We start from the raw sequence: 17,785 nt of genomic DNA, 5'->3' as shown, positions 1-17,785 counted from the left end.
GCACACCAAACTTCCTTTTCTTGTCATATGTTTACTGATGTTCTGGGCCGCAGAAGTCACATTCTTTGGCACACTCATCCTCCGGTTGTTTCAAAATGGAACACCAGTTTAAATCAGGAAACATACAGTTGGAGTTTTTCAGAACTAATGCAGTGCATTTGCAGTATGACCCATGAAATCCATTAATTCTATGTCTCAAGCAACCTAGTGTAGGGTGTTTAAAATGATGTTTGGCTGATTTACCATGTTTTATGTATAACCAGTAATGTTCTTTCACCATATCTCACCAGTGAGCCATTTTTGTCTTTCTGTATGTACTGAACCTCAATTGAAATTATGGGCATTGAAGACATACTCAGGCGATGGCAAAAGCAGAAAGCAAGGATACTACTTCTAGGAGTTTAAAATGCCATACTGGACTATGAACCAATCTAAGTTCCTATGCAGTGCATACATATTTTTCAGAGAGCTAGTACTGGTAGTTGACCTCTTAAAAGGCACAAATTGTGTCTTCATAAAACATATTTTTTCTATTGAAGCCTTATAAAGCATTGGCACATTTTGGTACAATATCTACAAAATTCGTTCACCATCATGAGAAAGGTGAATTGAAGTTTCGAAGAGTTTTTAGGTGGGCTAGTAGCAAAACAATAGCATAACGTTTGGAACTTCAAGATTCTGCTAGTGACTGAAAAACAGAAACATCATAATAAGAGACTTATGGAAATGCAATGGTTAAATGATAAAGGGTTGACATGACTGATAATTCATTGGATGGAATATGCTGATCGTCAATAGCTCTTATTCTTGTCTGTTCTGCAGGCCGCGCAGTGATGAAACCATCTGTTACACTTCTTACCAGTGATCAAGATCCTTCCACTCCACTCTTCTACATACTATGTTTGGTCAATAACTTTTACCCAGGGGTCCTGGAAGTCACGTGGAAAATCAACGGGCATGCAACTACAAGAGAGGCCACAACAGCATCTTTGTGGGATAATGAAGCTTACTACAACTTGGGCAGCCTTCTGGAACTGCCAAACAGCATATGGAGAGACTCCCCTTCTATCTCCTGTGAGGTACGGCATGACTCCTCCAATTCTGTCATCTCAAAATCTCTATTAGAGTGCAATGGGTTCTAGGAGAATGCAGTGTGTCCATCAAAGAAGACCTATCAGTTGATGAACATTGAAAACTAGAACTTAATATACAAGGATACGTTAAGATATAGACCAAATGACTTGTTTATAACGTTTTCTGGGACGCATAAATGCTGCCGTCAAAATGTTGCTTTCATGAAAGACAGTAGTCAATACATTACTCTCGTAAGATAACACTGAATTCCTTTGAAACTCTCAAGTCTACATATTTCTTTTGACCAAAGTGTTCAGTATTCTTTATACTGAAAAATAAGATCACTGTTTTTTTCGTTAACATATCTTTTTTCAAATACAAAACACTTATGTCTTCACGCAATTCTAGAAATACTCTATGAGCCAGACCCTCCAAAATATTGTTGTGCATCTTCTCTCTGGGTGCAGTTGCAACAAGCTTGGGAGAAGATATGGAACAACCCTCACTGTGTCTCTGAGTAAACCGACGTACAATTTCGGATCCAATGTCTTGAGCATGCTGTAGAAATGTGTCTAGCTATTCTCTCAAATGTCTATGTGACCACTTCAAGGTTTGAGCCACTTCAGACCAAGGAGATACACGGAGAAGCTGAATCTTGTACAACTCACAAACGTGCGAGCAGTGGTTACAATTGGAAGGTGTCTACTCCATTCATGACCATATGAAATTGTGTGTCTGCTTTGGTAAAAAATAGTGTTGAGATTTTTGAAATATGTGAATAAATAACTCCTTTGGTCATGCTTGTTTGAGTTGTACATTTACCACTGGGCACAATAGTGAGAATGTACCGACTAATGAAACTGTTAACCATGATTTTTAGATAAGTTGAACACACTGGTAGCTGCTGACATATGCATCAGAATGGAATATATAGATTGCATTGATAAAACTGCAACAACATAACAAGAAGTTGACATTTCTGGTCATTTTAACTAATTGTAAAGTTAATATAATAGAAATTGCAGTTTTGTGACTGGGACAGACATCAAACAAAACAAATACAATACAATACAATATTTACTTAATGGCATTAACAATACGGTTCATGTAAGGGTTTCTAACTACAACATAAGATGTTGTTAAGATACCCACATCTGGCTCCTTTTTTTGGAAGGACAAAAACTGACGTTTACAATCCCACTATTACATTAATCTTGTGGGTAAACAAGTAAAGTTCATTAGGTCAAATAATTAAAGTACCAAAAAATGCCAAAATATGGCAGTGCAATACAAAACTGTATGCAGAGTAGCAAAAAATACAGAAGATTCATGGGAAGCAACGTTTTACCTTGGAAAAGATTTTTCCCTAAACACAATGTAAAGAAAATGTAATCTAACGTGTTATGAAATTAGTAATTGAACAGATGTAGTAATATATCAAGATATATCAACTGAAAAACCACAAAAAATCCAAAGCTAACACATATAGCTGCTTTCAGGAGCAAAAGAACGAAACTCCTCTCACTACACCACTGCCCAGCATTCAAGTCTTTAGAATCTTACTTTCGTTACTGATTCCAGACTTTTGCTATGAAGGTTTAAGAAAAAATTCTCAAGGCTTTGGGAATTCAGACATAACATGTGTAAAAGATCTTCTTTTATATTTATGGAAGCTGTAAAAAAAAACTTTGTTTTCTTGAAATTAGCTTCCAGATTCCTCTATAGTCCATTGTAAGACCTGTCTAACGTCTTTTAGACACACACAGTGGCAACTTGAATATAATTCGAGTGCCGCTGCAACAGGCTTATAAACCTCTGACTGAGTTATTATAATACATGGCAGCCTGCAATATCCATATAGAAGTCTGTAAATAACATCTTGTTGTGACATGACTGCAGACCCTTACAATAAAATGACATCACTACAGCAGTGCCGTTATTAAAAAGGATTGTAATGTTACAATGCCTGCTCCTTAAGCCAGCACAGACCAGATTTCCTGCTGTCACTGCAGCAGTTAATGAAAGTCATGACAAGCTTTTCAAATTCCTTTTTTTGTAAAATAGTATTCTGTGACACCTTACAGGCATTATCTGCTTATGGTACTATCTTTATTTTGTGCACTTCTGGAGTTCATGAGATACATTTGCATACAATGATTCTAAATGTATGCAAACACATGAAAGCAAGAATCTATCTGTATGTTATTAATAATTAAAAACAAAACGTTTTAGATGTATTTTTTATTAAACTGTTTACACTGTTATTCTACAACACATTAGAGGATGCATATTACTTTTTTTTATAATTCAAACAGATTGTACATTGACTAGATGTACTAACAACAGGAAGATCTCTTAAATTAGATTAAGCAAGAAGAATAAATAATAAAATATCCCCTAAAGTATGTAAAAAGAATATTACAACTCACCTCAGAGTTATGTGATCTTACAAAGGAACTCTGCCTTTGGCTTCATTCCTCTATTTGGTCATGGAACTCCTCAATGTCATCCACTATGCGTATAGCGCAGGGTTGTCCAACTCCAGGCCTTGAGGCCCGGAAACATGTTGGATTTTCAGTACCCCTCATTAATATTCAAGAGATACATCTGCATACAATGATTCTAAATGTACGCACATTTGTTTCTCATGAATATTAATAAGGGACCTCCACAAGGCCTGGAGTTGGACAACCCTATTATAATGCATGGTGGGGTGCTTTATCCTGTATATTACAAGAGAAAACTATTGTAATTGCAGATGAAGGCAGTGGAGGAAATTGCTGAGGGAAACCTAGGGACTCAAAAACACAGTTAGAAATGTTAGTTTGCATGAAACACATAGGAATAGACCTTCATCAAGAGCAAAGCTGCTTATCCACCAACAAATTAACAGAAATTGTCCTCCCTAACCTGTATCCCCTGTCTGTAATCCTCTGTGTCTCCTCTCTCCATGACTTTACACTTCATGGTCTATCCATTATGCCCTATCAACAAAGCCCCTTGTTGTATCGCGCTGCATTGCTTCACAGTTAAGTTGGGCTACACAAAACCAAGCCCATAGATATATCACATAAGAAGCAGTTCCATCTAGCTACTTGTAATATGTTGCTAGAAGCAGTTGGCGGGTGGGGGATGGTTGATGCCATTAAAAATACATATTTGTCACATCGTGTAACAGGATACCAATTATTTCCTTTTAGGAAAGCTTACCAGCAGTCTTGAAATCAGTCAAGGACAGCAAGCACTAGTCACCTTCAGAAAATAACATAAAGTACTTTTGCTATGAAACTGCAATAGAAGCCACAAATAACCTTTAGCAGGCCTTCAGGCAGGGCTTCAGTGAACTTCTTGGGAAAGGAAAACCAAAACAGCAAGCCTAAAAATGCATCAGGTGTCCAACAAGGAATTAAGTACAAAGATGTTTCACAACCACGCTGCACATACACATGGAATACAATTGAATAGAATGTTTACTACGAATGAAGATAGCCGACACGTGTTTCAACCACAAGGTCTTCTTCTAGGCATGCCTGTATTCTGTTGTCCCCATTTTTTGTGGGAGCTGATGTAAACTGTTTGGAATGAATCGTGTTGCCTGCAAGTGCGCCATTCTCAACTTTATCTAGCGTCCCTAGCTGCTTGCAGTAACAGAACTCTCTAGCCCAGAGAGTTTAGGTACGGCTAACAGCTAGGGAAAAAGATGCACCACTAAGCAAATGTTATTGTAAAATATTTAAACTGCCCATATAGGATGAAAGGAGAGACTCTGTGAGACATTTCATGAAAATAGAGATACTATAAGCACGCTTAAGAATAGTTCTGAATTTCCACAATTGAAAGTGATTTTTAAAAATAGAACAATCTGTGCAAGGCTTTGACCTTTTTCTGGACTTGAAAGCATCCAGAAGAGGCTTAATGGAAGACGGATAATATGGACTCAAGAGTAAATCAAGAAAATCACTAGGTTTCATTGAATCTGCACACTGTGACAGATTATGCAAATTCATCCCTTCTCCCCAAGGGGGTGCCCTCCCCACCACCCCTGTGAGGCATAGAGAGGTGACCCTGTTCCGCAACAGCCTACCTACGGGTTAAGGTAAGTGGGACCTAACAAGGGGAGACTCCATATTTGGGGACAAGGACACTCGTTCCTGTTAGTAACTCCCAAGAAAACATCTTGGCAATACCTGTTTGGACATATCCTGTGAAAATGTGCATGACGAAAAAGCCAGTATGTGCTGTTGTCAAGAGGAAACTGTAAAGGTTTCTTTAAATGAAAAATCCCATTGAACTAGGACGAGGAGGATGATGTATAGAGGAGAAGAGAAAGCGCTGGAGACAGGGAGAGGAAACGGGAAGTATGCCAGGGAAGTCCCATGGCTACGTCACCCATGATAGGGGAGGAGACTGGAGACGAGAGAAAACCTGTTAGTTACAAATCAGCTCACAGGCTGGTACAGACACAAAGCGAAGTAGAATCCGACGTGCTGCATCTTGCAATTAGGAGAAAGAGGGAAGCGAAGCCGCATGCTTGGTGTCCTGGAACTCATAGGAAGAGAGAGCCTGGAAGTGGTGGCGTGACCATCAAAAGCTCAATGTGGCCTGGTGGTCCCAGAAACAATGGTAAAACCATTCCGCGACTGTAGACGCGGAACCCAACGGTATCTGAAATACTGTACAATCCTCCTAGACGATGGCAATAATAAAGAAGACCATTCGAGAGAAATGGACAACTGGAGACCCGGCAGGGGGATGGAGAACCATTACACCACCAATCATACTCATCCTAGTTAAGATAAAGAGATTACAATATTAAAACCCAGAAGCGTGAATGAGAATCGTTCGGGCCACTCATACTTGTTACAGTCAAGATCAAGAGACTGTACTATTGAAACATGAGGATCATTATTGGGGTACTCATACTCGTATTAGTTAAGGCAAAGACAGTATATCAGAAGAAGAGAGCAAAATAATAAGAGGAAAGCCCCAGGATAAAGCTGTATGTAAGTACATGACCATGGACAGATGTCAGAAAGGGATCAAGGACTGTGGATTGTGAATTGTGTAAAAGGGAAAAGAACATCAAAGAAGATAGTTATACATATTGGATAACTTTACCATGGGAAGAGAGAAGGAGAACTCTCTATAGAAAGAAACCAGAAGAGAACCATGTACCCAGAGAGAATATTAATCAAGAAGAAAAGAAACAAAAGCACAATAAAGTATTGAACAACCTGTATGAACTGATCAAAACAGTCACGAGAGACAAGCTAAAAATCAAATATTGAACAAGAAGTTTGTGAGAAGCAAACGCCCAGGAGAAGGGAGTAATTCTCCTCTCCTTAGTTATTATCTTAGTGGTAGGGTCGCTTAGAGTTAGTTTGGACAGTGGACTGATTCTGTTAAGACATTCACTGATGACTGACAAGCACTTTCACAAGTTTGGTTAGGTAGGGACGCCTCATAGCATAGGGAAAGATAAGTATTAGCTTATTATTTAATAAAGATAACAATAAAATGGCTTATCAGAGTCTGTGCCCTTCTTCTGACACGCCACAACATGCATTGCTGACACCTCCTCTGCAGCCTCACTTTTACCAGTAAAAAAAAGAGAAAAAAGTGGGAGCCCTGAGGCACACCTAGTGTTCATATCCTCTTTCCTTAAAAGTAATATGCCTACTGAAACAACAAAGAAAAATAAATGGGATCCACATTTGAGAAAGCAAACAACAGCAATTCTCTAAAATCCAATACAAATCTCGTTAAAAATATCCTAAATATTAACTGATAAAATAGACTGAGGGGCTGATTCATGGAATTATTTGCGCCAAAAAACAGGATTTTTGCGCCATTCTGCCGGCAAATCCCCATTTGTTAAACAGGGATTTGCGGGCAGAATGGTGCTGAAATTCCAGTTTTTCGGCACAAATAATTCCATGAATGAGCCCCTTAGTCTCTTAAAACCACGAATCACATACCGCCCAGACCCCCATTTTTCCAGAAAGTCCTAACATTAAAATGTTGGATCATTCAAAAAAGTGTTTTTATTACTAAAAACATTCCCTGACTGTATGATAATAACTTATCTTCTGCTAACTGTATCTTATAATGATATTGCAAGTCACCTCTGATTTCTGAGGCTATATAAAGAAGCGCATCCTGCAGTCTCATAGCCCTACATGATCGCAAAGCACCTCAGAGACCTGTCACATCTTTTATAACATATGGTACTGGGTACTTTCGCATGTACGCGCTAACCTAGTTCGTGTGCACTACCATCTAGGACTGCACTATAAATAAGGCTGCCGTTTTTTGTTTCCTTTCATTATTCATTTTAAATACTGAAAAAAGCAGAAATGCACGTCTCTTGATTAGCTCTTCAGGTTGCCAGTCATTACTAGCAGGCCAATCACTGTGCAAAGCAACACAATGGAGGGGCTAGAAAAGTGATTTATTTTCCTTTGAAAATGTTTCCAGGGATGCAGAGATATTTATCAGGTCAGCATAAAGAGAAGATGTTTAGCGATAATGGATTGATGTGCAAGAACCCATCTTCAAGAGTTTCTCACTATAAGCATTGAAGCACTGCATTTTCTATTTGAATGAATGCAGTAAAACACAAGTTGCAAGTTATGTATTTTACAGAGTAAATACAAATACAGATACAATTACCACAAAATAAATATGGACGGAAACAGTGAAAAATAAACCCCATAAATAGATCCCATCCCATAAAAGTAAATATAGTTACCAAAAGTCACTTTGTGTGGCCTATAATACATTACGGAAGACCAATTATGCACTTTAGTGAGATCCTATATCAAATCGGTATAAATTGCATTACATTTTCAAACAATAAACCACTATGGGGTGCATGAATCCAAACAGCCCTAAATTGATTAGAACATTGGGGATCTGAAGTTATGGAAAACGCAGGCTCTTTTTTTGATCAATGGTATCATGGTTGTATACGAATTGTTCGTTTTACAGCTGTTCGAATTACAATTGACCTTTTCACAATTGACGATTGACCGCAACCCCCACCCAACCCAAAACCCCCCAAAACCCATATATATATATATATACGGTCAATTGTGAAAAGGTCAATTGAGACCCTTTAAAACCGGTCAATTGTTCATTCAAACAATTGTAAACCGATATCATAGTGCCCTCTTTTATAAATTCAGATGCAATCTGATTCCCTTTGTGTCCTGCTGTGCCTCACTAGGAATATGGTCCACAATTTTTAAAAGCAGTGCAAAGGAAAGGAGCTCAGAGAATGCGCTTGTTTTATGTGCGCTACTTTTAGAAGTGCTTAGGTTACGTTATTCTCAAAGGTGACCTGAGCATTTCAGGAGGGGCTGGACAGTGGTGCAAAGATGCGCTGTCCCGACACTAATGTATGACATGCTCCAAGCAACTGAGGGGTTGCTGGGAGCGCAGTTTACAGAGATGGGTCCATAAAGTGCAGTCTCTGTGAAATGATTGAAAAAAATAATTTCCATCTCCATTTGGGGAATGGAAATGAAAGTGTGACAGCCAATCCACAGCTGTCACGCTTCAAAAACAAATCATGACAGGATCAGAAATGACCCCGTTATGATCTGCGCCTCCCGCTGCATCTGTATCGAATCAGTGCAGGGGAGAAGTCCTTCATTTCTGGGCATTTAAAAGTGCTTCCCGTTTGAGAATTCAGGATGCGCTTTTCAGTGTACATAAATGCCTCCTTATTTGTGCAAATGCGCAAAGAGGGCGGAAGGGCATCTGAATGAGCACATCTAAAATGGACAATCAGGGGCCCTTTGAAAATTGCTGCAAAAAAAGTTTGAGAATCTGGCCCTATATCTTTTTCACGTCTGAGCCCAGCTACACAGGTGGTAACAGAGCTCAAATCTTTCTCTCCTGGACACAATAGCTTAGTCATTTGAAACGGACAATCTTTGCACAATAAGCCTATATTGTCAGCTTAATCAACAGTTCCTAAAAGTTGAAACATAACACAGTGTGCATCACAATTAACACCTTCCCTATAATCTATTTCATGAGACATTACCAGCACAATACAGATTAAAACCAGACCCCAAGATGTGCATTCAATTATCTTCCTAAAAATTGGTTACCCGGAACCAATTGAAATTGGAATTCTTTTTATCATAGCTCATATTTTTTTAATCTTTATTTACTTTGAGACTATTAAATCCACAAAACAGGTGAAGGGTATTTAGTAGGTTTTAGGTCCCAGATAAATTTGTCACTGGCTTACAGCAGAAGGGTGGGTTTATTTGCGCCAAGGAGAGGAGAGAAAGGTTTGACCATATCCAGCCAAGCTGTAGGGTCAGCAAGGGTGATTTTAAAAAACACTACTGCAGCAGAACAGCCACATTATGTTAATTCCTTTTGTAAGGTAAGGAGGTACACTGAGTCCAATCCAACCTGCGCCCGTGTTTTACTCTTAAATTCCCTCAAAATCTAAACCGTGCCCGTTTTTTACTTTGAAGTTCCCTCCAAATCTCAGAAACCTTCGGAATAAGATTTCTGAGATTGGCTTTAGCTCAAGTCCCCCCGCGACGGTGAAAGTTGCACTGAAGTAAAACAAGGGGTGTCACACGCGCATAAACTTCCAAACTCTAAACAACAAGTGAAACAACAGTCTTCGCGTTCCTGCCCCCGGCCCAACAAACGCCTCTGGCAGGTTTCAAAGCAACCTTGCGGGGAGCGTATACTCTGCTGGACCCAGGCTTGGTTCAGAGCCTTCCTCTTTATATAAAAGCATCATAATTGATTCCTTCAAAGAAGGGGCTAATAATCCCCTCAGATTAAAGTTTAAAACGAAAATCAGTAATTCGTCCACCTCCCCAGAATCATTCTTTAGAACAGAATGGGAACCCCATCAGGGCCTGCCGTGCCTCTTTCTAGAACATAAACATGCTGTGAAGGTTTATATAAGCACCCAAGACCTCAGCCCAAAGTGTTTTAAATAGTATTGCGCCATTATAAAGTCCTTTTGTAAATCAGGCCCCACGTGTTTTAGAGAGAAGATACTGTGTAGTGCTAGATTATCTTCTGAGTGTAAATTCCCCAAACATACAAAACAAAGAGCTTTACAAAATGGATTCTAATTTGAAAACCACTTTGCAATGAATGACTAAAGTTTCCTCATGGTTTAAGAGAGTTATGAGGCCCCTTTGACCATCCCCCAAAACTGTACAAGAGCTGGATGTCAGATTTACCCCTCAGCCAGTAGATTAACATGAGAGGGGCAGGAGTATCCTGTGAGCGTAAAACCCTGACCTCTTAAGGAATTGTCAATATCGGTGGTTCAGTGTGCTGCAGCCTAAGCCTTTCTGAGGAGAGTTGAGAAAGGCACTGTGAAAGTCCACAAATGCATCACAATACTTTACCATTACATATTTCCGGAAATCGGGGAAAAGTAAATAAACAAATGGTAACCCCTGTAGGTGGATAAATGCAGACACATACGTAAAGCACGCACTCAGTGTCTGTCCTCACCGACCACCTCTGACACTCACCTCCCAAACGCCCGCTGCAATATTGACAGTCAAATCTTCTCTAGAAAAAAAACAGTTGGAGGAGCAGTGAGACCTGAGACTAGATAGAAGAGAAGATGTAGAAGATAATGCAGGTCACACCAAATGAACGACAGAACGCAAATGCGTCATAGATGCAGTCTCCCAGGGAAGGATTAGTAGAGAGGCAATGGGGACATTTGCCCTGCAGTAAACTGAAAACACAAAACATAGTTGTATACCAACTGTTTTCAGAATATCCTGGCAAACAAATGCTCTCTCTTGGCCTTTGTCTCCCTCTCTCAGTATCTCTCTCTCACTGAGTTTCTTGGTTGTTCTGTGGGGTTGAAAGGGGCCCCTAGGGGTCCCTAACGTCTATGTAAACAAGGCGGGTCACCACACACGATAGATACGCGAGACACGAAGTTGTATTCCCAAAGCTAGGGTTTATTGCAAAGCAAAAGTCTCAGTTGGCGTTTACTGCTGTTCTTGCATTTTCCATTTATAGGCACCAGGGTGCAAGGAGGAGAGTGCAAACTTTCAAAGGAGGATGCAATAAGTGAAAAGGAAGGAAAGTAGAGCAAGGGAGGAAACAATTGAGAGATGATGCCATTGATGATGAGCAACAAGAAATATGAGTGAGAAAGGTTGGGAGTTAGAGGATAAGAAATGTAGCGAGAGTGTGAGGAAGGATGAGAAGATGTAGAGAGTGGGCTGTTTGTTGGAGTGTTGGACATCAGTCCTCTTTTTTTGTTGCTGGCATATAAAAACTGACTCCCGCTGCGGAACGGCCGCTGAGTCAAACGCAGAGTCTTAGGATCTCTGGATCTGCAGGATCGGAGGACTGCAGCTATGCAGCAACCTAACAAAACCCTGCACTTCTTGACCCCTTCACGACCACACGAGGAGAAAGGCTGCGGTAAGACTGGTGACTGGGGACTTTTATGCAGATGAATACAGTATTGTGGCCGCCACTGCTGAGAAAAGGAAGAACATTCCATTTGTTATAGTTTTTTCTGTGGAGGGACTGTCATCACGGAAGCTTCCAATCTGCTGCCGATCTTTGTTTGAACATATGATTAATTAGTACTGCAAACGCCGGTGAGGACAAATCTGTATTTGAGAGTATCCCTTGTGGACCCAGCATAAGTTCTCAGTAGCAATAGTTAAAATACATGAAGCCAATCTTTGGAAGCGTTGTCACCCCGAATTTAAGGTGCCAAAGCTCCACTGCTTTTCCTCTAATAACTGCAGGCATCATAAGACCTACGATTCAACAGACTCACTTACCCATTTGGGGCACCCATACTCTGAGGGGCGGTCTAAAGTGTAATAAGCAATGAAATGCAACTTGCGTAGTCGAATGTTTGTAGATGACACCAGAACTCCAGAATGGGGTGGGTCATTTGCTGAACCCTCCCCGTTACCCTGGAAGTTCTCGTTCCACCAACTATTACAGAACATTCTCCAATCAATTTGACTCTAATGATCCGTGCTCAAGTACATGCGCACCATTCCACCGCACTCCTCAAGTAGGGGAAAACAACAAAGAAAATCAGTCATAAATGGCCCTTTTATGGAAACAAGGGCTAGAATACACTGTAACCACCACAAAAATCCCCCAAAAAATCAAGGATCACTTTGGAAAAAAAAGTCATAGAAGTATGAATGACCTAGCGGGGGTGCTAGGTCCAGCCTTTTCCTCACCCATCCACTGCCTTCAAAGGGAATTGGAACAAGATTCTCTGGTGGGAGGCGCAAATTACAGCATAAATACCATGGAAAGGAATTCACACCAAGCACTGGTGACACGAAATAGAGCATATGACAATACTGACCATACCTTAGAGCAAGAGAGTAGAAAAGAAAATCGAAGTGAGAAATTAGCAGCACCAAACAGCACTGAGATACCTGAAAATCCACAAGCGAATGAAGCAACATTATCAACTCTGAACACTATTAGAACTCACTAAGGAAACAGCCAACTGTGAATCAGCTATGATATCGATAAGTAATGCAATCAACTCGATAATAATCTCAATCATCAAAGAATGAAGACTTTAAGTTGCAAAACAGGGCCTGGAAATTTCAACAATTCAATATTCCCTCCTGTCGAAGAAGAAAGAGGAGGAAGAAACTGGCCGACTGTTACAGGAGCTTCTGAATCACCTTAAACTCCCAAGGAACCCAGTAGAAAGAAATGTAGTTGAGAGGAGAGAGGAAGAACTAAATCATCCATTTGACGATATTCCCCTCTCAGAATCAATACTGGAAGAATTCAGAAGGCTAGCCAATGTAGTAGAGGGGGTCACAGAGGCGGCAGTAGATTCCCAGAATATCCCATTTGAGAAAAATCAATTGTCTATAGAGGAAGAAGACTCAAACTGCATAGAGGCTGGACAACAGAACAACCAGAGAAGAAGAAGAAGAGTAAAGAGAAGAGAAGCCAGAAGAAAGAGACAAAAACATTTCTTCACCATCAAACAAGAAACACCTAAAAAAAACAAAAAATATGAAAAAAACAAAAATTAAGAATTCCGAGACAAACTTATTTCTTAATACTATCTCGCTACCATCAAGAGAGGACGTTGCCGCTGGAAAACAGAAATTTACACATTCTGGACCCGCTACTAAGGATATACGAGAGATAACCTCGATGGAACATAAGGTGATAAACTCAGAAAAACCTCAGAAGAACAAAATGAGAAACTCTAAAGGAGTCTCAAATCAAGCGATCGAGATAATAAATGTGAGTGTGGGGCAACAAACTGACCTACTGGAGCAATATCCAACATGGCCGGACAATCTGCAAAGCAAAGATAACCAGAAGCAGGCTAAATTAATAGGCCAGGTTTTGTAGAAGAATATAATGGCCTTAAACCAGCTAGCTCGACCAGTTACAGGCTTGCCATGGGACCCAATCTTTTTAAAGAAAAAGGGCTCCCTACTTAACTCTAAGAAGATCTCGGATTTAGCAAGTTCAAAACTACAAGGAGACAACATGAAACTTGCACCAATCTTCTTAAAACAAGCAAAAAAGGTAGACATGGTCAATAAGGAGATAAATAAATCCCCCACTATCCAGGAAGTGCGACTGGGTCAAGGGAAACAATCTAGCATTCCTGAGAAGAGCAATGGAGTTGGACAGTCGATAGAGATCTTGACACCAAAAAACAAGGGCAACACTAAACAACACAACATGGAGAGAGAGATTCCATCCATGACGAACAATGAAGAAGAAACATCTGCCTTCGCTGTCCCGAGAGTATGGCTCAAGATACCAGCAAAGAACACAAAATAGCAGAAGTGTGATTTTATCACACCTCAAAAAATTATCAAATCTGTAACTATTTTTGACAGAGGACATAGATTTTGTGCTCTTTCAAACTGACCAAAATGTCCATATCGCTGAAGTAGGCCTTACATCTAAAAAAGCACTAAAGGCATCTTGGGTGCCTCAAGAGACTTATAGAAACAAAGTCTGAAGGTATTCTCCTCTTTGCAAAAACAAGGGGGATTCTGGGAGTTTCTCTACTACCGGCCAATTTCCTGGGTTAGAGTCTCAACCAGAGTCTTTCGCTCACCATCCTTTCACAGAAGAGAAATTTCCACTACATATCAGGTTCTGTCCTGCTCAAGACCACTCCAGCACTGAAATGCCTGGCAATTCTCTTCTGAACAGGAGTACCAACAGCAACCCCAGACACATGTTACAGCCTGGTTGGACCTTGTCAGTGAGGTGGAACTGCGCCTCTCAAAGAACAGTGAGCAAGGGTTCCACGTCTGGATTACCCTTGTAACTTAGGGTGAAAACCCAAAGCTACTTAATATGCAAAAACAAGGAGACAACATTAAGAGTGCGACTTGATGAGCAAGGCCACCTGTCAGAACCTATTGGGGTAGAGAGAAGAGTAAGACAAGGCTGCTTAGGGGCACCTCGTTTCTTTCATTTGTACTTCCCTAGAATCGTCAGCTTTGGCCAGCCATGAGATAAATGGGAGTAAAATCTGTTGGCTGGCCTATGCTGATGATATAGTTTTGTTGGACAAGACCCATAGGGCTGCAGTGTCTCCTGAACAAGCTAGGAGAATACTCTAAGGTGAATGGTCTTTTCATTAATCTGGAAAAATCAAAAATAGTCATCTTCAGACAAGCAAGAAAGAAGGTCTATTATTCCCAATGGATTTTGGGATGCCAGATTATACAGAGAGTAGAAGAGATAGTTTACCTGTTCTACATGATCTATGCATCACCATCAATAAGCAGGGTGGAATTGGATTTGAATGGAAAAATCATGCAGCTAATACCCCAGATGAAACACATTTTTTTTTAAATTCTACAAATTCTCAATCCTCCCTTTGACTAAATATTATGTGGCCAAGGTAGTTCCAGTAATTCTGTACAGGTTAGAGGTCAAACCCCTACTTTGGAAAACAAACGGGCAACAAATAGAAGGTCTAATTTGGAAAAAAGTCCTTGGGCTCCCAATCGGCCTTCCAACACTTTGCTTTAGATTTGAGCTGGGGCTGAAGTCCCTGGGGTCTTTGGCAGACTGGAGATTGGTCTCCCTCTTTCGGCTGATTATGACCGCACAGCCACACACACTATATGCAGATAATAAGGCTCATCTGGAACATTCAAAATCAAGGATACTATCCAGCCTGAAGTTAAGGGCCAAGGAGAACCTGGTGAAGGCAGATACAGATTTGGAGACACTGATTTGCAATCCGGTAAATGCAAAAAAAACAATAGAACAGATGGACTGGTTCAGCCCCTTCAAATTCATAAACTGTGCGAAATATGTAATATCCCAGCAAGACAAACTCTAAAATATGTTCCGATGGATTGTAAGGCTACCTGGCACACAGGGGTTGCTTTGTTCAATAGATTTGTGGCTAATATAGATGGAATATTATCAGATATGTTCTGGAACAGACTGATTTCAGCATTGCCAATAAGTGTGGTACAGGTCTTAGAAAGAAGTAATTATTTGTGCTCCTGGTTTTGATATCTTGATAATCATTTAGATGTATGAATGAGAATGATAATATTTGAACAGTTTTCTTTTCAGATTTGTTCATCGATATATAAAAAAGGAATCGGATGACTATTGTTTTATTTATCTGCTGTATTTAGTTTTATAAAGGTTTCTGTAACCATATACAAATAAACAAAAAAAAAAGAGTTGGATGGGGATAGAGAGAGTGAGGATAGGGTGGATGTGGGTAGAGAGAGTGGGGGTGGTTGGGTGTAGAGAGAGTGGTGGAAGGGTGGGTGGTTGGGGAAAGAGAGAGAGGGGTAAAGTTGATGTGTGTAGAGAGTGGGGTCAGGTGGGTGGGAGAGCGCAGTGAGTGAAGGAAGGGTGGATTGGTGGGGTTAGAGAGGGCAGAGGTATTGAAGAAAGTGTGGGGGTAGGGTGGGTGAGAGGGGGCAGAGAGAGTGGAGGCAGGGTGGGTGGGGATAGAGGAAGTGGATGTAGGGTGGGTGGGTGTGGATAGAGAAAGTGTAGGTAGTGTGGGTGGCAGTAGAGAAAGTGGAGGTAGGGTCGGTGGGTGGGGGTATAGAGAGTGGCAGTAGGTTGGGTGGTGGCTGCAGAGAGAGTGGAGGTAGGGTGGTTGGTGGCGGTAGGGAGAGTGGAGGTAGGGTGGGTGGTGGTAGAGAGAGTGGAGGTAGAGTGGGTGGGTGGGGTAGAGTGAGTGAGTGGGGGGAATGGAGTGGGGTAGGGTGGGTGGGTTGGTGGGGTAGAATGAGTGGGTGTGGGGTGCTTAGGGGTAGAGCGAGTGGAGTTAGGGTGGGTTGTTGGGTGAAGAGAGAGTGGGTTTAGGGTGGGTGAGGGTAGAGAGAGGGGTAGAGGGAATGGAGGTGGGGCGGGTGGGGGTAGAGGTTGTGGGCAGGGTAGAGAGAGTGGGTGGAGTAGAATGGGTGGGGTTAGGGTAGGTGGGGTAGGGAGAGTGTGGGTAGGGGGTGAGGGTGTATGGTAGAGAGAGTGTGGGTTGGGTGGGTGGTAGTCGGTAGGGAGAGTGGGGATCTACCAGTAAAGCAGAGTAAAAATAGCCCAATTGTCCACATTAATAGCCCAACATAGACCAATATGAAATCACTGCATAGCTGAGAAATGGAAAGCCTGGGACCTGACTTGCTTCTTACAAACCTGCTGATTGGAACACATATTGTTAGGGCAATTCTCATTGGGTAATACATTGGAGGAGTTTGGAAAAAGAGATTATAGTGATTTGGCAGTTTATGCCATGGCATTGCCCGTTGCTAAGCCAACCAGATATTCTCGGTTTAGAACCTCCATTCCCTCTATCTTTCTCTTCTCTAACAATGGTTTCATCAATTTTGTGGCTTAAGCGGCCCCATAATTATTGTCATAAACTGATGTGCCAGATGAACTTATACCTTCTTCCCCAAGTACCAGTCAGGGAAGAACAAAGAAAATCCCTGGCCATAAATTGTGACAAAAGGTGAGACAGGATACAGTAACCCCAGGCACTCGCCAGTTAGAGGAAAACAGGGAATTAATTACACAGATCTTTAACTATATTTTCATGTACCCTCTCATATACCTAACATACCTGATCCAGGAATAAGAAAGCCTTGAAGTGATGAAATCCTGCTCGGTGTTGTCAACAAATCCAGTATGAGAAAAACCTAACCCGAACGGCCCGAGGGCGGAATCTAGGTGGGTGACAGTATCCCGTTTTTCAGTCTTACCAAAAATCCAGGTAGAAAACAGTTCCACAAAGTCCAATTCCAAAAGTTCACAAAATCCAGGGAACATCCAAGAGTGTTCCAAAGTCAAAGCTCCAGGTTCAAAATCCAGGTAATCCAATATCCTGAAAAATAGCCAGTTCACCAAAAACAGATAAAAAGCAACATCAATTCAAAAAATACCAGAGCCAAAAATCCAAAAGCCAGGAGATCAAACATACATACAAAAACAAACACCACACCCAACAACAGCTGAGAAGCAAAGCTGTTCAAAGGCTGAGTGTTTAAATAATGCCAGAAGGTGTCCTGGTAGATCCTGTCACATGGTGTTAGTATGTGACTGTGTTGCTGTGCCATTGATGATCCGCGTGTTGCCCGGCATCCTTGAAGTCCCATGGCAACCTCCATGCACATTGTCGTCGGTGACTGGAGGAGAGATGCCGACATGATCGCTTCCAGTACGGGACCCT

At 41.1% G+C, this 17,785-nt stretch overlaps 1 protein-coding gene across 1 annotated transcript in view; it reads left to right on the top strand.

Moving 5' to 3' along the window:
- LOC138568964 (immunoglobulin lambda-1 light chain-like) overlaps positions 1-1,843 on the top strand; it is a 54,585-nt gene extending 52,742 nt beyond the window's left edge. The window contains exon 4 of the mRNA XM_069646714.1: positions 823-1,843. Within this exon, the coding sequence (XP_069502815.1) occupies positions 823-1,142 (320 nt within the window). The 3' untranslated portion in view covers positions 1,143-1,843. The remainder of the gene's footprint in view (positions 1-822) is intronic.
- The last annotated feature ends 15,942 nt before the right edge of the window (positions 1,844-17,785 follow it).

Source organism: Ambystoma mexicanum, chromosome 2q (genome assembly GCF_040938575.1).
Source record: "Ambystoma mexicanum isolate Mex_15411 chromosome 2q, UKY_AmexF1_1, whole genome shotgun sequence".
Taxonomy (NCBI): Eukaryota; Metazoa; Chordata; class Amphibia; order Caudata; family Ambystomatidae; genus Ambystoma; species Ambystoma mexicanum.
The sequence above is the reverse complement of the archived record's forward strand: the minus strand, read 5'-3'. Positions and strand labels throughout refer to the sequence as shown.